Source organism: Scyliorhinus canicula, chromosome 1 (genome assembly GCF_902713615.1).
Source record: "Scyliorhinus canicula chromosome 1, sScyCan1.1, whole genome shotgun sequence".
Taxonomy (NCBI): domain Eukaryota; kingdom Metazoa; phylum Chordata; class Chondrichthyes; order Carcharhiniformes; family Scyliorhinidae; genus Scyliorhinus; species Scyliorhinus canicula.
The window spans coordinates 260083588-260104596 of NC_052146.1; the positions used below are offsets into that span (position 1 = coordinate 260083588).

Below are 21009 nucleotides of genomic sequence, written 5' to 3' on the forward strand. Positions count from 1 at the left end.
CTCTTCTGGGAAGAAAAGATAAGACCACCCCACTTCCCCAGCCAACAGATCACATGATTCTCAAGATCCGTGTTCTTCAAACATTTGGGTTATTCGCCTCTGATAGTGTCAGTGTGCTCTTATTTTTAAACCTTTGTCATAGTTTTACGATATGTGAGTTTGTGACTTGCCCCATCCTGATGGTGTCCTGCTCCAGTTAAAATAAAATGCAGCTTCCTTGGCTATTGGTGAAAATCAGTTTTGCCTATTCATACAATTGTAATCTTAATCATTTGATAATGCTTTATGAAGTGCATGCCATTGATAAACAGTTATTTCAGCAAAAAGGCCCTCTGATCACCTGAATGATGCATGATCAATGGCATGCAATAAATGTATCCGTTAAGCTACATACTTAATACATGCTAAGTAATTGCCTTTGCAGGGAAATAATCGCATTTATGATCTGTTTGAAGTTGGTAGAATGGTCATCTGAAACTTAAAGATGTTATTTGCGTTTCCAGAATTACTAATAGGCTTATCACAAGTGATATCTAGCTGATATAAATTGTTTTAATGTTTAAGAACAACATGCTCCCTGGTATGACAAGAAGAAACACCTACGTGTGTGAACGCTCCGCTGGAGATCGATACTCTGCCATGCAGAATGGAAAAGACAGCAGGTGAGAATCCGTAACATGACAATATTGTCAAATGTCTCTGATTTTCTTAAAGCCAAATGAGTAAGCAGCCACGCAGGAGCTAATGAAACCTATAATGAGCATAGCAGATATGAATTCATCAAAATCAAATGAGGGTAAAATGCCTTGCTATTGAGAGGAAGAAAGGGATATTTAACTGAGTGAGGCCATTATTGGATGAGTAATACATTACAAAATTAGAACGAGGTTTTGCAAAGAATGCTTGATGATATAAGTAGGAATGCATTGTGATGTGTTTATAGGTAAATGAAAGGCATTCAAGAGCAAACTATTTCCATATTCAATTAAAAACACTTTGACTGAAAAATCTGAAATACTTGTTCCGTGAAACAGATTTGATTCTGTGTCTCTCTTCACTAAACATTTGAATGCAGCTTGAATGAATCTGAAGTCCATTGTTCTAATAACACACTGTAAGATGAGGGGACTAATTTCTATTTTTTCCCAGTGTAACAGAATACATGCATACCTCCAGGTAATATGATAATCTGCTGCAACATATTTGGTCCTGAGGTGTAAAGGTGGTAAAAGTAGGATTCTAGCCCATGTTGCTGGCAAAATGAAGGAGAGGATAAGCTCAGGAACTCATAATAACATAATACAAACCAAAATGCCTGCCTCAGTCACAATGCTGAGAAAACGAGGAGGTTCAAGTTCATTTGAAAAAAATGAAATGAAAATCGCTTATTGTCACAAGTAAGCTTCAAATGAAGTCACTATGAAAAAACCCTAGTCACCACATTCTGGCGCCTGTTCGGGGACGCCGGTACGGGAATTTAACCCGCGCTGCTGGCCTTGTTCTGCATTACAAGCCAGCTATTTAGCCCCTGTGCTAAATCAGCTCCATTCATTACATTACAATTTTTTCTATGTGGCAGAAATGAGCATTACCAAATGAAATGTGATACTGACTATGTAGCTGAGTATCAACATGCGCTTAAAGGTTAAATCATGAAGGGTTTGGATAGAGTAAATACTGGGGAACTGTTTCCAATGCCCAAAGGGTCAATAACCAGAGAAGGCATGTGGGAAAACTTCTTTATGCAACAAGTGGTTAGGATTTGGAATGCACTGACTGTTGGACCGTTGGATACAGATTCAATACTAACTTTCAGAAGGGAATTGGATAAATATTCAATGGAGGGAAAAAATATAGGGATGCGAGGAAAGTCCAGGTATGTGGGACAAACAGAATTACTCTTTGCAAGAGCAAACACAGATTTGATGGACCACATGGCCTCCTTCTGTACTAAGTCATTCAGTGATCCCTACGATGTGCTTGAGAAAGGGGGAAATAGCGTTTGGAAAAGGTGGACAGCTAATTTGCCATCCGATTCTCTTCAAAATGAAGCTGCAGAGAGATGGAGTAGTACATTAAATGAGAACAAGCCAACATGATTTGTTTGTCAGATATATTGGACTTCACTTTGGAGAAAATAAACGTGTATTGATAAAGGAAACAAAGCAGTAATGCAAAATTTTTGCAAATCGTTGCTTTTTTAAAAAATCAGTAGAACTCTTTTTATTAGTTATACCGGCACATAGAGAAAATATTTACAAACGGCGACCTCCCTTTCTGCGAGTGCTGTCTGACGGGATGGGGGTAACATCCTCGATCTGGCCAATTTTCATCCCAGATCGAGCCAGGGCTCTCGGCTGACTGGGAACCGGGTCCAGGGGTCTTAGTCCTGTTGCCTCCAGTGGCACGCAGTTTGATGTGTAGTGCGGTGATGCCCAACTCCTTGCATCTCTGAGAGATGTCCTGAGCAGCCAACATGGCAGCGTAGGGGGAGGACTCGCCTCTGTCTGCCTTCACCTTCATACCCCCAGTGACACGGCAGATTGTTTCCTTGCCGGACAGTTCTGTTTTATGAACAAAGCTATCGTTGAAGGAAGCAAAGATGTAGCAAACTCCGAATACATTCTCTCCTTCGACCATCTGGGGTCACAGTCGAATCACCTGCTCCTCCTCCTTTTCCTTGCCCTTATGAGGAACCATTTTGGCGCTTGCAGCAGAGCCAGAGCAGGAAGCAGAGGGTCAGAGGGCACGGTGCCCGCACATGCGCCTGCAAATCGTTGCTTGAGCTGCAGCTGGGATATTGGTAATGAATTTCTGCTGGTGTTCTCCCACTTGGTCACCATGACTTGAGTAGAAGAGCCATGGAAACCCTGGGGACAGACGGTATTAGTGGCATTAACATATTTTTCTGTTTTTTTTCCCTCTGGCTCTTGCATCCTATTTAGAGCAGACAATTGGGAATTCATCCCCATTGTGTCCAGTTCTGTGTGTCTTATTTTGAAAAGGATGTCAAGGCCTTGAAGACGGTTCATAAAAGATTAATTGAAGATGACATGAGAAATCAGAATCTTGACATCGAATGACCAGATACAGTGGTTGAAGCAGAATCCATATTCATTTTAAAAGGGAAAATTGATAAATATTTCAAGAAAGAAAAATTAAAAGGATATGGAGCAACATCAGGGAAATGGGACTAAGTAGCTACCACATGGAGACCAGGCATCTCCTCCTCCTCTTCTCTCCCCCCCCCCCCCCCACCCCCACCCCCCACCCCAAAATGCTGTGAAATTCTATTTCTAGCTCAAGAAAATACCATTTTATTTAGTTTCAGATTAATATGATTCTTTCCTGTTTCTGCTGTTTGTTCTCTGATATGTGGGTAGTAATTTCACTTCATTGTCCATACGGAAATTCATTTTAGTACGTTTTCTCAGATTTAAAAATTACATCCAAATGAATAATAACCATAAAAGAAAATTGCCCTCTCACATAGATCTAACTTTCATGAGAATATTATTAAAAACCATCCCAATGCATTAAAATAATCAGTCAGTGAGTCCCAACCTGAGTGTATATCCTTGTCCATACATCAATCCCCTGTTAAAGCTCCTTACAGAGAAGGGCTCAAACGAGTTCAGGAATCAATTTGTCCTGTCTCGGAGGGATTGTAGCCTTTTCTCCAAACTAATCCAACAATAATGCTAAGACAATGGGTGATTCTGATTGTTCATGACATTCCTTACATTCGGAAAATTCTTCAAGAGCAGATTTCATGAAGGAAGATCTGCTTATCAAATATCCTTCTGCCTGGTTCAGTAATTTGAGCCCCCTTAAAGAATCAGCTTTCCTCATATAACAGTAGCAGGTGAAATAACCAAAAAGGATAGCATTTTCAGCTACAGTTGTAAAGAGGGTTTTGTTATTGTAGGAGCTATTTGAAAGGATTTTAACTTTGAGTATGGCCTTTGGTCACACTGTCTGTGCACTGTTGCCTCCAGTTCAACTTATCATCTACTTTGAGACTTGTAAAGAATCCCTGCAGCGCAGAAGGAGGCCATTCGGCCAATCGAGTCTGCACCGACCTTCCAAAAGAGGACTCTACCGAGGCCCACTTCCCCGCTCTATCCCCATAACCCGCGCATCGATCATGGCCAATCCACCTAACCTGCACATCTTTGGCCTGGGGGAGGAAACCAGAGCACCCGAAGGAAATCCACGCAGACACGGGGAGAATGTGCAAACTCCACACAAACAGTCACGGCCAGAATCGAACCCGGGTCCTTGGCTCTGAGGCAGCAGTGCTAGCAACTGTGCCACCGTGCTACTCTAGTAATTTTGTAACTATTTCAACGTTGACATCATGAATCTTCACAGGGACATTATCATTGACAGGCTTTTTCTTAAAGTCTGTAACTAACTCATCTACTTCCGTTCAGTTTAAGTTCATTGATATAACGAATATCAATGAACAAGGAACTATTTGCAGATCATCTTCAATTTCTAATTTTGTGTGTGCTTTATTTAGTCTTCTGATTTGGTTTTGGAACTGAAGTTATGAGCCATGAATTCATTCAATATGCAGTTAATGTCATTCATAAAAGAACTGAGAACATTTGCACAACAGATATTGCTAATGATATTTAACTGGTAACCAAGACCCTCCAAAAGTAACTTTCACTGTGATAACAAAATTGGCAGAGACAGCTGGTGAATTATGAATGCTTCGAGAGAAATTGGAACAATACTGCGGTGTGATATATTTTGCAATATTGCTACAAGATGTCTCTTGAGTTCAGTAACACTGCTGTAGGACTGTTGGGAGGAGGTTTAACCTTGGTTCTCAATGAAGCCAAACAGTTGAATTAAAATTTAAAACGTGTTGCCCGAGTTGCTTTGGCTGGAGTGTGGAAGTTGCTCAAAGAAAGACCTAAAGACTAGATCAGTACACAAAAATAATTTTGACCGGGAAAATTCCCCTTCGATCACGGGATGGCTGTCACCTCCTTAAGGACTGCACCACTATCTGCTAGCGTTGGAAGGAGCACTTCGAACTGCTCCTCAAGTGGGAGTCCCACTATATCAAGAGACCATCCAAGCCGTCGAACAACACCCTGTGAAGGATTCCCTCGAAGATCCACCAACCATCGATGAGTTTAAACAGGCTACCCAACAGATGAAAGCCAACATAGCTTGCGGGCCAGATGGTGTACCCACAGGGATTTACCATGATGACAGCTATCCGCTCACGTCACAAATCCATCAGTTCATCCTCTGCCTCTGGGATGAAGATAACGTCCCTGAGATCTCAAGATCAAGGCCATCATTACTATCCACAAGAAAGGTGATGAATCTAATTGCAAAAACTACAGGGAATTTCTCTCCTGTTCATCACGCATCATCCTAAATTGCATTCATCCCATCCCTGAGGTGATCCTCCCAGAAACCCATTATAGCTTCTGACCATCCCGAGATACTGCAGACATAATTTTTGTGGCTAGGCAGATTCAGGAAAAATGTCTGGAGCAAAACTAAGAATTGTTCTTTGCCTTCATCGACCACCAAGGAATTTAATTCTTTAAGAAGGTCTTGGATTATCCTCCAATGCTTTGGTTGCCGGTTTAGGTTTGTCACCATCCTGGGACTTCTGCTTGGCAATATTACCATCACCATCTTGAGTGGAGATCTGAATGGACTCCTTTAACATCTGGACCAGAATGGACTCCTTTAACATCTGGACCAGGGTTAAACAAGATTGTGAGATTGTCCCCACCTTGTTCACAAAGTTTTTCAAACTTGGTTGCTTTCAGGCAAAAACAAAATTGACCACCATGGACATCCACGATCTTTAGTTTACAGATGACTGCTGCGTGATAGCCCATTCTGTACAGGACATGCAAAAGAGGCTTGACCTCTTGAGCGTCTCCTATAAGAGACTTGGCCTACCTTTTAAATATTGGCATGATGAAGGTGCTTCACCAACCTTGCCCAGGCCGAATGAGCATTCCCTGCGCCATCCATGTAAACAATGTGGCCTCTGGAGTATGTGCAACACTTCCCATATCTCAGCAGCCACCTCTCCCGAGGAACTACCATCGAGCAGGAAGTCCAGTAACGAGTCAACTGTGCCAATGCTGCCCTCTTCAAGCTACGCCAATGTGTATTTGACAATAGAGACCTTTGGAAGACACAAGAATCCTGGTTTATAAGACCGTTGTGTTAACCACCCTCCCATACTGAAGGGAAACCTGGATTGTCTATCGATGCGACAGATCATTGAGAGCTTCCATCAACAGTGTTTGCATCAAGTCCTAGGGATCAATAGGGAGGGCCACTGGACCAACATTAGTGTCCTCCACGAAGCCTATCAACATCAAAGCCCTGCTCCTGTGGAACCAACTCTGATGGACAAGGGTGAGCAATTGTGTCTGGATGCCCGGAGACCATCTCTTTTGACAGGTTCTCGCCTCATAGCCCTCCTCAAGCCAACCCTCTAAGGGCGGTCAAAAGAAAGGGTTTAGGGATGTGCTCCTGGCTGCCTTAAAGCACAGAGGCAGTCACCACTGACTGGGCGGAGAAGGCTGCAGACTGCTCCGCATGGTTCCACCTGGTCAAGTCACAAGCTGCTTAGAGGCTCAACTCCTTGGACAGCGAGGCAGTACATCAGAGGAAGAGGAAGGTGGGGGAAGACAACCCATGCCTGCAAATTCCACCCCCGCACCCCCTTTGCCTCAACAATATTCCCCTACTGCAGAAGGACCTGTGGATCCAGAATTGAGCTCCTTAGTCATCTAAAGACTTACCAAGCCTGACGGCGTCATCCTGGATTTTCAGGGAATGCCGAGGTCAGACACTCTGCAGAGTGCAGATGTTCTGTTCCACACAAGCACAAAACATGTTTTCGTTAATTTTGATTGTCCAATACACATTTGTCTTCAATCAATTTGTTTTTACTTTTACAAACTTCTGAGGGTTGCCGTTATTTCTTCATTAATGCTCCAGTAGTACAACTAATGCCAATCTCCCATTGTGGAATTTGGGAAATAGAATAATTCAGAAGTTAATTCTGGTTCTTTCTTCACAGAAGCTGCCTGGCCTGCTGAGTATTTACAGCATTTTCTGTTTTTATTTCAGATTTCCAGCATCCACAGTGCTTATTGAATTTTGAAGTGGCATCGGTTTCCATTCATTGTCACTATTCACACTGATTAAAAGCAGCATTAGCTTTGGTGCGGAAAAACTAGATGTACTTGTATACTTTGTATACAGTTGGAAGAAAAATATTGTCATTGCCCATATATATAAGAAATAACAATATGGTTCAGTGCATGCCGTGCATTGATAGACTGAATACAGAGATTAGCTTGTAAATTATTGAGCAAAACCAGGCTGCCGGCCCACATTTGCTCTCTTGTGAAGTGTGGGAAAACGTAAATGTTTATAAATGAGGAGCCCGAGATAAAGTAACACTTTTTTTTGTTCTAATATTTTGTGTTACATTTTGGCTTCTATCTTTCTTTTGCCTCAACCCATAAGCCTAACTGAAATGTCTGCTTGTGCAAGCAGTACTTCCACATCCGTTGCAAGCCCCGCAGCATCTTCTGGAGTAACATCAGCACGTCCTCGACACCAGAAATCCATGTCAGCCTCTGGGCACCCAGTCAAGATCACACTACCATCCATCGAAGATGGTGGTGAAAGTTACCGACCCAGGTAAATGTTTTTGAATGTTCCAAATATGGAGTGTTTCAGCAAAATGAGAGTCTGAATCATGCAACACTTGGGTGTTGGAATTGATTGATTGATATTTATTGTCACATGTACCGAAGTACAGTGAAAAGTATTTTCCTGCGGCCAAGGGAAAGTACACAGTACGTATATAGTAGACAAAAGAATAATCAGCAGTGTACATTGACAATGGTACATCAACAAATAGAGGTTGGTTATAGTGCGGAACACGGGCCAAACAAGAGCAGCATAGGGCGTCGTGAATACTGTTCTTACAGGGAACAGATCAGTCCAAGGGAGAGTCATTGAGGAGTCTAGTAGTTGTGGGGAAGAAGCTGTTCCTATGTCTGGATGTGCGGGTCTTCAGACTTCTGTATCTTCTGCCTGATGGAAGTCGAGCAGGTCAGAGTCCTGATAAAGTGCTGTTTGATACACATGCTGAGCGATCTGCCATGTTGTTTCTGCGTTCACTTAAATTTTACAGCATCCACCGTCTTCAAACTTTTTAATCTCCTGTCTTGCAAATTGAGGTTGCAAATGGAACCAAAACATGCTAAAGTGGTTTGTAGTATAGCTGTGACGAAAATTCAGATGCACGTCCATGTTCTGAGACAGGATTACGTTTTAATGCATGGAGATTTTTAAATAAAATTGGTACATGAACATGATTCCTGCTATGTAGTTAGTATCTGAATGTTGCTGTCCCCAGTGATAAAATTATGTAAATCTCTGTACTCTGCATACATAAACTGAAAGAACACAATTAGATATTAGTGTGTAAACACACAATATTCATAATGAGAAGGGGTACAAAAGAATGGGTTAAGAACATATGTTTATTCCTTCCAGTCAGCTGCACTTTATTAATATTAATAAAAAATGTATAATATGACTGAGGCTTTACTTTCCTGGGCTCACTTGGAATTTGATTATAGAAAGAAATTTTAATTTCTTAATCCAGTTGAGCAATGATCCAATATAGTACATTTCTTAGTGTTCATTTAGTTCCATTGTAAATTAAGTCAGAAGAGACTTAATCCAAGCAAAATTCTCATAATTTTTAGCCTTATCATGAAGAACTTGTTTAAAAAATGTACATTAAATAAACACTTCTCACATTGCAGATACGGAAAGGCAAACCTTTAGGAATATGTAATGGATTACAACATAGCTCAAATTCTCTTTCCTTACTTAGCACTGCAACCCAAAGGGTACCTGCTGCTTCTCCTTCTGCACACAGTATTAGCACTACTACTCCGGATCGAACCCGCTTCCCCCGAGGAAGCTCCAGCCGAAGCACTTTTCACGGTGGTCAGTTACGGGAACGACGAACCGCCACGTACAATGGACCACCAGCTTCACCAACGTTGTCGCATGATACTGGTGCCCTCTCACAAGCTCGAAGAGGAACTTCAACTGGGATAATAAGCAAGATCACGTCCAAATTTGCCCGCAGGTAGGTTACCGAGTTTTTTTCCCAAGAGTTCAGTGATCCTTTTGCTTTTTGAAAGAAGAGTAACAAAAAATGCAGTAATTATTTTCTCTCCCCTCCCCCCGCCCCCAAACATCCCCGCACCCACTTTATCTTCACCCTCCAATTTCTGATAGCAACCATACTATCTTAGTTATAAACTGTTGACAGTACAACTCACTCAGTGTTGACTCATAATAATTGAACTCATGATACTTGGAGAATACAGAAAGGGTGTTTTGTTTCCCTTTTTCATGGACGGCCCCACACCGCCAGCGATCCGGGTTCAATTCCGGCCTTGGGTGACTGTGTGGAATGTGCACTTTCTCCCCGTGTCCATGTGCGTTTCCTCCCACAACCTAAAGGTTAGGTGTATTGGCCATGCTAAATTGCTCCTCAGTATCCAAAGATGTACAGGTTAGATGGGCTTACATGGAAAGGGTGGGGAGTGGGCCTAGGTTGGTGCTCTTTCAGAGGGTCAGAGCAGACTGGATGGGCCAAATGGCCTCCATCTGCACTGTAGGGATTCTATGGTTCTATGAAACATTTATTTTGATTCACATAACTAGAAAAACATCCAGATAAACTGACTGGGGAGTACAAACAGTTTTTTCTGGCCTCCTTGAGATTTTTCTAAACAATTGTGACTCCTGTTAGGTCTTCGACTGGTGAATGAGATGCTGTCACTATTTGCCTTTTCATAACCTCCACTCCATAATTCTCTGAACCTGAAAGTTTTCAAATCTATCTTTGTAATATTAACTTCTCAAACCTGTAAATATACCAGTCAGTTTACAGTATAGCTTCTCTCTGCTTTTATGTCTTTCCTAAAATGGAGTACCCAAAGCTTCAATTATAACTCCAACTTCAGCCTAAGATCTTGCATTGGTCAACTGTTGCTTTTGTATTCTTTGCTTTGTTGATTTTTTGAAAAAGTAGATCTTATCTGCTTTTTTTTAATGGCGTTATCTTCTTGCACTTCCTGCTTTAATGATCTGTGTAATCTGCACAGCAAGGCCCTCTGCTCCTTTATTCCATCAAAAATCTTTACTATTTTAGGTGATCATGAAAATTCCAGGTTAGAATTTGAGATTCTGTATAAAACCCTATCCTGCTCTGAATCTGACACCATGCTCGAGGGTAGACCTGCACTTTTGCAGCCTAGATGGTATTCTGGCTGAACAGGTCACCCATTCATTGCAGGACCAGTCCAATCTTTGCAGGCTGAGCAATGAGTGGGCAATCCACTCTGCTGCATCATCACTCAAGCAGTGCAGATGAGCATTTACTGATTTTGTCAACTAGACTAAAATTTGCAAAAATTGTTGGTTAAATTGTTAGCACTGGAGAGGACGATGTTTAGTAAACAACATATTTTGGCTGACAGCTGCCGACTGTTAACAAAACCTGTCAATTCTTCAAAAATCCCCTCTGGAAGGCAAGGTTCCAACCTCGGTGCCAGCACTTTATCCAGCAATTTAGCATCAGCATTCAACAACGAGATAGGCCAATACAACCCACACTCTGTAGGGCCCTTGTCCTTCTTCATAATCAGGGAAACGGAGGCCTGTGCCAATATAACAGTCAATACCTCCTGGGATAAGGAATCATTAAACAAGTCCAATAGCAGTGGAATCAACTGTCCCGCAAATTTCTTATAGAACTCGATGGGGAACTTATCTGCGCCCAGAGCCTTTCTCGACTGCATTAAACCAATACATTTCATAATCTCCTTAGGGCCCAATGGAGTTTCAGCTCTTCCCTTCTCTCCCTCTTCACCACTGAGAAAGGTAACCCATCCAAGAACTCCCCTCCAAGGGCTCCAATCTATAAAAACTTCAATAAAAGGCTTCAAATGCAGTGTTAATTTCAGTGGGGCGTTAACCAAGCTGCCACCTGAGTCCCTTACCTGCACATTCTCCTGAGAGGCAGCCTGCCACCTTAGCTAAAAGGTGGCTGTCTTTTTCCCCATGTTCATAGAATGTCCCCCTCAAATATTGTAGCTGGCTCACCACCACCTTACCCATCGTGAGTAACTCAAACTGCATCTGCAACATTTTCCCTCTCGCTAGCAACTCTGGTGTAGGGGCAAGCAAGTACCGATGGTCCACCTCATTGATGGAATCCATGAGTCTCTGTCGCTCCACTCTCCCAGCCCTTTCTTGCTGTGCCTTGTAGGAAATTATCTCTTCCCCCCCCCCCCCCCCCCCATCGCCCCTTAATGACCACCTTAAAGGCCTCCCATCATGTAGATGGTGAGATAGACTCACTCTTATTAAATGTAATGTACTCCCGAATGGCGGAGGATATGCGTTCACAAAAGTCCTTTGTCTGTCACCAATGCTGTGTCCAAACTACACAGCAGCGTTGGGAGGGACCCGGCTCTAATACCAAATCCACAGAATGTAGGGCATGATTTGAGATCACAAATCCTGAGAATCCTGTCCTTTTCATCCAAGGGAGGAGAGACCTACCCACCACAAAGAAGTCAATTCGAGAATAAACTTGATGCTGATAGACTTGGGAGAAAAAAGAAAAATCCTGGTCACTCGGGTGCAAAATCCACCACAGACTTGCACCCCCCCCATCTGTTCTATAAAAGCCAATAAAGCCTTTGCCACCCCAGATGGGATGAGAGACTTGGGTCTAGATCAGTCCAACCAAGGGTCCAAAAATTAACTGGTGAGAGTCCAGGTCAGGAATAGAAGCCAGTAGCTTGTTAATAAAAGCCGTATCATCCCATTTGGCGCATACACATTAACTAGAACCACTAAGGTGTCCACTACAGATCCACTGACAATCACATGTCTCCTGTTCAGGTCCGCCAAGATCGTAGCCGCCGAAAAAGAAACCCTTTTGTTCATCAAAACTGCTGCCCCAAGCCATCCCATTGAAACCTGAGTGGGATACCTGTCTCACCCACCTCTTCTGTAACCTTGTCTGTTCCCTGACCCGCAAATGAGTCTCCTGCAGAAACACCACGTCACCTGGGCTCTATCCCGGCTCCGGATCACTGTCCATGTGGAGTTTTCACATTCTCCCCGTGTTTACGTGGGTCTTACCCCCACAACCCTAAGATGTGCAGGGTAGGCCACGCTAAATTGCATCTTAATTGTAAAAAAAAGAATTGGGTACTTTAAATGTATTTTTTTTTAAATCAGCATTCAAACTTTTCAGGTGAGCAAATGTCCTCTACCTTTTCACTGAGCCATTCAGCTCCCTTGCATTCCAAGTGACCAGCTGAATTGGAGGCCTTCCACCGCCCCACCAACCCCCAACACACACACCCAAAGTCTCCCATTTCCACCAAATGGGGTCATTTAGCAACTACTTAGAGTACAGGCAGCAGGCCCATCCAAGATGGTCGCCAGACCCCCATCCAGTCAACAAAGAAAAAGCTGTGGTCACCATCAGCAAACTATCCATACCCCCCACGCCCCTTCCCCACCTCCCAACAATATTACACCCATATAAACAATCAAACAACCAACGGGTGAACAAAGACCCCGAGCCCTTCCCTCCACTACCCCTAACTCCAAATGAAACAAAAACACTAAGCTCATTATCTAAAACTGCAATAAAATATTGAGATGCAGTCACCCCCACCACTCCACTCCCATTAGCTAACTCTTTAGCTAGCAGGGCGGCTCCCGCCTAGGGTGGAGACAAATAAATAGCCATAACCACCAGCCTCCCACCCAAGTTCAAGTTTAACAATCAAAGAAAAAAATACCCTCGCACAAAAGATGAAGAAAATTCAAACTTACACAAGAAACCTCAACAAATTCTCAAAACCAAATGCCCTTCCCAAACATACAAAGACCTCATAAAAATTACGATTAACTCGCCCCAGCCCCTGCTTCTTAACAAGTCCTCTGCCTCCTCCGGCATGTTGAAATAATAGTCCTGTGTATTAAAGTCACTCTGAGACATGTAGAGTGTACAACCCCAAATCGAACTCCGCTCTTATATAACATTGCCATGGCTTTGTTAAATGACACCTATTTTTTAGTCCGCTCCGTGTCCAAGTCCTGATAGAGGCTGCTGACGTGGACCTCCCACTTGTAGTCTTCATGATCCTGCATCCATCTCGGGACTCGTCCATTCCTTCTCCTGAAAGCAATGGAACCTCAATGACGATTGCCCATGGTGGGTCACTTGGGACGGGGCCTCTGCGTGAGTGACTGGTGGGCTCAAGTCAGCTCGGGAGAGGATGTCAATCCACCCTCCCCCACCATCTTCCCAAACCTCTTCGAAATACAATCAGTTGGATTTGGGAATTCCATTCCCTCCAGCAACCCCATGTTTCTAAGATTCTGCATCCTGGAGCGATTCTCCAGGTCACCTGCCTTGGCCCTCAGTGCCTTATTGACAGTGGCCAATACTGCTTTTCCGCTTCCAAGGAGACAATCTGATCGCACTGCAGAGAGTGCAAGAGAGAGAGACCTCCACAACCTCAGTGACACAGTCCGCCGCTGCTTCTGAAATGCGTCACCAAGAGTCACGGTAGTGACCTCTGCCATTTTCTCAGCCAAGCCCCTTGAGAGGCTTCCTAATCCGTTCACATATCTTTGCAGGCTTCCTTGTTCTGGACTTTCTGGGCATTTCTCTTGTGTGGGAACATTATACCATTAAGCTGGTGACGGTTTAGCCGACAGAACCCAAAAAACATAGTGGAAAGGACTAAAAATGAAGTACTCTGGCGGAAGCCACCTCATGTCACTACTCCCGCCACCAGAAGTCCCAAGATCCATTTCTTTTAATGACAAGTAAATCATTTTAGTTTGGCATTTTAAATTTGATCCGTCTTTGCGCGCCCCCCCCCCCTCCTCCCCCCCCCCCCCCCCCCCCCCCCCCCGCGTGATTTCTAGAGCTCTGTCTTTCAGATTTTCCAGAAGGTACGAGCAAAATGTTGTATGGTTGCTTCCATTTTCCCAATTATTCTAGAACATAAACTACTTTATTTCCCCCATCCCCATACATTTAAGTATTTATCAAATACCATGTTCAAGTAATGCAACTCATCCACCACAGCAACACTGCATTTACCTTGTCAAAAGTTTGGAACAGTAAGAAGCCTTACAACACCAGGTTAAAGTCCAACAGGTTTGTTTCAAACACGAGCTTTCGGAGCATGGCTCCTTCTTCAGGCCTGAAGAAGGCCTGAAGAAGGAGCCGTGCTCCGAAAGCTCGTGTTTGAAACAAACCTGTTGGACTTTAACCTGGTGTTGTAAGACTTCTTACTGTGCTCACCCCAGTCCAACGCCGGCATCTCCACATCAAAAGTTTGGAAGACAGCCAGTTCCATTACAATTGATTATGGTCTTGTTGGTTGTCATGAAGTCTCCACCTGATGATACATGCCCCCTTTCAATGTGCGTTATCTTGTTCTTGTTGAACAAGATTAGAACATTCTATTGGTCAATATTTATTTGCACTATAATTGGTGAGTCAGTGATTTGGATAGGTGGCTTTGGTGTGTAGATCACATTTTATAGCACTTATTAGTAATAGAAAGCACATGCATATGCAACTGAGCTTCTCTTGTGTGTTCAGTTAACTTTTAACATAAATGTTTTGTCCATTAAACAAGTGTCTTCATGGTTTTTGTTGACAACTCAAAAAGAGACATTGGATATTTGCCTTAAAGTTTGAAGCAGCAACAACTTACATTTATGTGTCACCTTTAATGTAATAAGAGGTCCCAGATGCTTCACGAGGCATTGTCAAACAAAATTTGCCACCAAATCACAAAAGATGATATTCGGACAGATAGCCAAAAGCTTTGGGTTTCAGGAAGTGCTTTAAAAGGGAGTAGAGAGATTGGTGTGTAGGACGAGAATCCAAGGGCTTGAGGCCCTGGCAGTTGAAAGCATTCCCACCAATACTGGAGTAATTAAAATTGGTAATGGTCAAGAGATCCGAATCTCCGACAGTTGCACAACTGGAGGAAAATATAAAGGTAGGGAAGGGAGAGGCCATGGAGGGACTTGAAAACAAGGTTGAGAGTTTTTAGGTTGAGGCATTGCTTGACTTGGAACCAGTAGAGGTCAGACAGCACAACCGTGTTGGGGAACAAGACTTGGCGTCAGTAAGAACGCAGACAGCAGAGTTTTGGATCAACCAGGAGTGCATTAAAGTAGTCGCGTGGTAACAAAGGCATGGATTGTTAGCTTCTGGCTGCTGTTGAGTAAAGAGTCAAGAGTTCTGCTCCTTTTCGCGAACACCTTTATTTTCCTGGAACACACTATACATAACTCTATCACCACATCACATGCCACAAGAACCATCTGCAACCTCTTTACATATCAGTGTCAATTATTGGATACTTAACATCAATGAAACATCTAATTGGAATGTCTCTTAACCCATTCCTTAACATTCACCCCTTGGAGAAAAAAAATTAATTTGGTAAATATTGGTTTCCCCGAAACAACAAAATTACAAGAAACTCAAAATCACACGCAATTCCCCACCTTTTCATTTTGAAAAAGTCACAAACATTAATAATATCCAAATGTTTCTGTGAACTAGCCACTCTTTTCGTAAAACAATCGGACAATTGATATGTACTGTCAACTCATTTCATTTTTGCTATCTCCGCTCTGTCCAGTATCTGCTTCAAACTTGCGATGTCTATCCTTAACCTTTTCTCATTCATACTTTTTGTAGGGTGCACATTTTTCCACAGGGATTTATTGTCAATGTGATACTTGATGGGTATGTTCCCCAAATCTCCTAATCCCAAAATGTCTGTCAATATCTGTGATATACAAAAGGCCATATCCACTGCCTCTACAAGGCTTAACGTCTCAGAAGCCAAAATGCTTCCCACACAAGAGGGCAACATTTACCATTGTTCCCCAAAAGGAAAATTGTCCTGCACTTGAAACCCCATCACATAAATTTGCATAGGACGCATCACTATAAACTATGGGCTTCAAGTGCCTAAGATCACGTAAAACCGGGAACCTCGAAACACACTCCGGCATTTTTATTTTGACCAAAGCTTTATTTGCTCTCATTATGTCTTTCACTTTAGAATCATTCATTTTTGTACTCAACTCTAAGACATCAAAACTAACTTCCGGTCTAGTCTGTCTACCTAACCAATTCAGTTGCCCAATCAAACTACGCAGTTACTCTTTTTCAATCTTTGAAACCACTGCGTCTTTTCGTGAAACCCGACCACGACTAATTGCTATTGGGCTGATGCTCTCCAAATAAGATTGCTGACGTAAAGTTGCACCTAACTTGTGTCTGTCCGATTTTCAGTCCAATATATTTAAATGAACCGGAGGCCTGCCTTCCAACCCTGAATTCTTTCCTCAATCCAAAGATTACAATAGCTTTGAAATTTCTAGTCCCAGCCCACAAAAAAATCATTGACATGCATCATAAAGATGCCAGAAAGATTTCCTTTATCGTGCCAGTAAAATATTGCCAGTTCCGCTTTCAACAGGCAACAGCCTAACTTTAACAAAACTGACCTTACCGAAAAATACCAGACTCTAGATCAGGGGTGGGCAAACTACGGCCCGCGGGCCGCATGCGGCCCGCCAAAGGTATTTCTGCGGCCCACCAAGTCATTAAAAAAAAAAAAAAAAAAAAATTTTTTTTTAAATTTTTTTTTTTTTTTTTTTTTTTAATTTTTTTTTTAAGGTTAATGCGGGGGGGCTGTTGGGTTACTTACTGGTATAGGGTGGATACGTTCACTTGAATAGGGTGATCATTGCTCGGCACAACGTCGAGGGCCGAAGGGCCTGTTCTGTGCTGTTCTATGTTCTATTTGAGGCGCCCAGAATCATAACCGGGTGAAGTAATTATTTTACTTAATATACTATGCGGCCCTTTGTGAATTGTGAATTTCTGAATGTGGCCCTTGCACGGAAAAGTTTGCCCACCCCTGCTCTAGATGCATCCTTTAATCCATATACACATTTGTTCAACGTCCAGAGTACCCCTTCTGTGTTGGCTGCCTCTTTAGGAGGACAGCGAAAAATGTCTCTCTGAAGCTGATGCCGCTGCAGAAAGGCAGCTTTTATATCTAGTTTGAATTCCCATGCCTTTGTGTCTAATAGAGCCAAGAAGATCTTTAAAATGACCTTTCCTGCTGCAGGTGAATCTACCCTTAAATCCTGATCTTCTGAGTTTTCTTCAGATGACCTTGCCACCAGCCTGGCCTTTGCCTTATAAGTTCCATCTGGAAGAGCCTTTTGTGTGCCAATCCATCTGTGGGATAGAGCTCCTTTGTCCCCTATCCGGTACTTGCGTGTATAACCTAAATTCACTCAACTATGCAGTTCTTGCTGTTTGGCATCTTTGATAACTTTTTCATCTAATTTATTGGAAGCCACCAAAAATCTCATGTGCATGGGGCTTCTACTCCTAGTAGTATTCGAAGTTTTACCCATGTTCTGAAACCTTGACAAACTACGTCGCCTATCCCGCCTGCTATCTCGTTCTGTACTGCTATTGCTTGATCTTTCCCTTCTACTGTGGGATGTCCTTTCAAAAGTTCTCGGCCTTTCCGGTGAACCTGTTCACTATCTGAACTGGCACTGTGTTTCTGTGCCCTCCATTTTGAACTTTGTGTTCCCAATCCATTGTTGTGACACCCTCCCCTGACTGCTGCACATTCAACGAGTGGCCTTCCCTGCTCTACTAATAACAGTTCCATTGACTAGACCCTTCAGGCAAGTATGTCACTTTTGTACCAACTTTTAGCAGTCGTCCTATCGGAAAAATGGCCTGTTCTAATTCATCAGATGTATTGTGTTCCTCTACAGAAACCCTGTCTGTATCAGTTAACTGATCCTCATAGTTCTGTAACATGTACGTACCAGATGACCCTCGTTCCTCATCATGTCTGTCTACTCTGTCTAAATTTGAAAATTTGTAATCTGTACCCATTATCCTTGATGAGTGTACCCGAATAGTCTGATTGCCATGTTGCAAAACAATTGTTTTGCCATCTATGATCTTCCCTGGGCCTTTCCATTCATTACGATTGTCTCTCTTATAGTATACTATGTTTCCTTGCTAAAAAATTGTATTTGATGGCAGTACATTATGCCTTAAAGCTCTGTGAATTCTTTCAGAGACTTCTGCTTCCAAAAAAGCTTTTCTACTGCTATGTAATGCATTTAAATGCTCAGCAAAGGCAGAACTAATTGTAGACCCTTCCCAACCTGAAAGCTGGTCATCCAAAATGGATGGAATTTTAGGATTTCTAGCAAACACTAATTGATAGGGACTATAGCCCCAACCATCTGCAGTGAATTCTTTGCATGTACCACCCATACTAAGGTTGAATTTAACTTGCAATTTGGTCTATCTACCAAAATTTTACAGAGCATGTCATCTATTACTGCATGGTTTCTTTCACACACACCATTACAAAATGGGATTTCCGCAGCCGTATTCATAACTGTGATATTCACATTTTCACACACATCCCGAAACTCATCATTAGTAAATTCTCCCCCATTATCTGTAAGGAATTTTGCCAGTGGGCCCATTCCTTCCCGATCCATTTTTCCACAATCTGATCCAGAATTTCGCTCTTTCCTTTACTTCGTACAATGGTTGATTGACTAAATCTGGTTGCTAAATCTACAAAGTGCAAAATAAATATATTGTTAGCTTTGTCCCAGATCTTAAGATCCATGGTCACAATGTCGTTAAAATCCCTGGCAGAATGTAGGGTTACTATCAGTCGTGATAGTGTCTTTCTGTACTTCCTACGAACCTCACAGTGATCACTAACCTGTTCTATCAGCTTAGTATAGTCTTCATCCATTACCCCTGCATCCTTTATTAAATTTTTCAGCCTCCGAGGAGACTGATGTGCAGGAAGAGGGACATGGAGAATGGTAATAGGAAAATGAACCCTAGAAAGCCAATGACTTTTACCTTGTCAGTGTTTAACTGGAGGAAAGTTTTGATCGCCCAGCACTGAATGCCAGATAAGCAGTCTGATAATTTAGCAACAGGGGAGGAGTCAGTAGAAGTGATGATGAAGTGAAGCTGGGTGTCATCAACATACGTAAGAAAACCTATGCTCAGATCATATCATGGGACAGCATGTAGATGGAAAATATCTTTATGGGATGTTCTAATATTTTCTTTATTTTGTTTTTTTTTAAATTAAAAAAATTATATTTTTCCAATTAAGGGGAAATTTAGCATGGCCAATTCAGGCTTTTTGGGTAGTGGGGGTGAGACCCATGCAGACATGGGGAGAAGGTGCACATTCTACTCAGACAGTGACCCGGGGCCGGGATCAAACCTGGGTGATGTGTTGTTTCTACAGGAGACTCATTTGTTGCACCATGTCCTAATATTTTCAATTATGTTAAATATATAAGAGGAATGCTGTGTGGCTGATTTGAAACATCGGGCGGGATTTTCTCAACGGGAGTCTAAGTGCCGACGCCGGAGTAAAACCCCACAGGCCACCCTCCGAGCGTTCCCGCAGTGTTCCCAGCAGCAGCAACCAGGGGTGAACGGCGCCGGCGGGACTCTGTCGTGTTGGCGGCCGCTCGGCCCAAACGGGCCGGAGAATTGGCAGCCCCGCCGATTCCAGCGGTCCACGGCTGGCGCCACGCCAAACGCGCCGGCGCAAATGGCGCTGATTCTCCACACCTCTGAGAACCACGCGCCGGCGTCGGGGCGTTACTCCAATTCTCCGGCCCGGCGCGGGGCTCGGAGAATCGCCCCCGTGTCCACAAACGTTTTCAAAATTTGTTTTATGTAAGGAATAAAACATTACGTCTGTTACGTGTTTTGATAATTGAAGGAATTCTGTGATTTAATCTCATTAACGTATTTACCTTGTTTATTGTGGAATGAAATGAAATGAAAATCACTTATTTCACAAGTAGGGATGCTGTGTTGTAATCTTTCCCTTGACCAAGCTGATTACAAACTATAGAGAAAAGAATCGGTCTCTTATTCTACGAGAATTGTGATTATAGAAGTGGCTTCAGGACACTGTGGCTTCCATTCAATGTTACAGCCGATAGCTCGCATCTTCCAAGGGCTGGCAATCGCCACTGGATTGCCACTCCTGTTGTTCTGCACTAAGATGGAGGTCGGCATTTCTGGCCTGGAACCAGGCCTCTTCAGAAATGCAGAGTGTACCTGTTCAAGAAGTACTTCCCTGGAGTGCGAGATTGTGGAGGGAAGCCAAGCCATGCCACTTTTTACAGCACTAGCTGCTGCATTTTGGGAAGTCATCATTCACAAACACAGTGAAAAGCTTTGGGGTATTTAAATAGCTTTTCAGAACGCTGGTGAATGAGTGTGAGTGAGGAGTGAGGTGTGTGGATAGGGTGGCAGGATGGGTAGAGCTCAGCTTGGTAGGTTGGTAGGGTGGTGAGGCCAGGGTGTGGGGGGGGGGGGGGGGGGGGGGGGGGGGGGGGGGTAGGGAGGAATCTGGAGGGGAGGGGGAAGTGTTGGAAGGTCAGGGCAAAGCTGGAGGGTTGGGGGTGGTCAGAGTGCCAGGGGCACAGAGGAGGTCAGTGTGAACCAGGGGTTCCAAGTTATATAGTTACCCTTGAATGAGACATGTTTTTTTTCTGTCTGATATTCCCTGGATAACTATCCGGATAACTGAATTGGAACCTCTGCCTTCTCTGACTCCAACTCTGAGTTGAGACTTTTTTGGAGGGTTTTGGGGAGCTGTGGAATTGCATATCGAAAGTTGAACATTTTCAGGCAATTCCTGCAGAGCCCATACATTGGAACAAGACATTTCCCTCTGTATTGAAGCCCACCCCCTCTCGTTGCTGCAGGGTCCTTTCCTGGAT

General features: G+C 43.2%; 1 protein-coding gene and 1 pseudogene across 3 annotated transcripts in view; one reads left to right on the forward strand and one right to left on the reverse strand.

The window, feature by feature from the left end:
• Positions 1-21009, forward strand: part of mark1 (MAP/microtubule affinity-regulating kinase 1) — a 238545-nt gene that overhangs the window by 200254 nt on the left and 17282 nt on the right. For 2 of the 3 annotated variants that reach the window (XM_038812042.1, XM_038812032.1), the window contains exons 14-16: positions 565-662; positions 7534-7710; positions 8921-9181. In XM_038812042.1, coding sequence (XP_038667970.1) covers positions 565-662; positions 7534-7710; positions 8921-9181 — 536 coding nt within the window. The remainder of the gene's footprint in view (positions 1-564; positions 663-7533; positions 7711-8920; positions 9182-21009) is intronic. The other variant, XM_038812040.1, reaches the window with a different exon arrangement.
• LOC119973667 lies at positions 2254-2700 on the reverse strand (annotated as a pseudogene).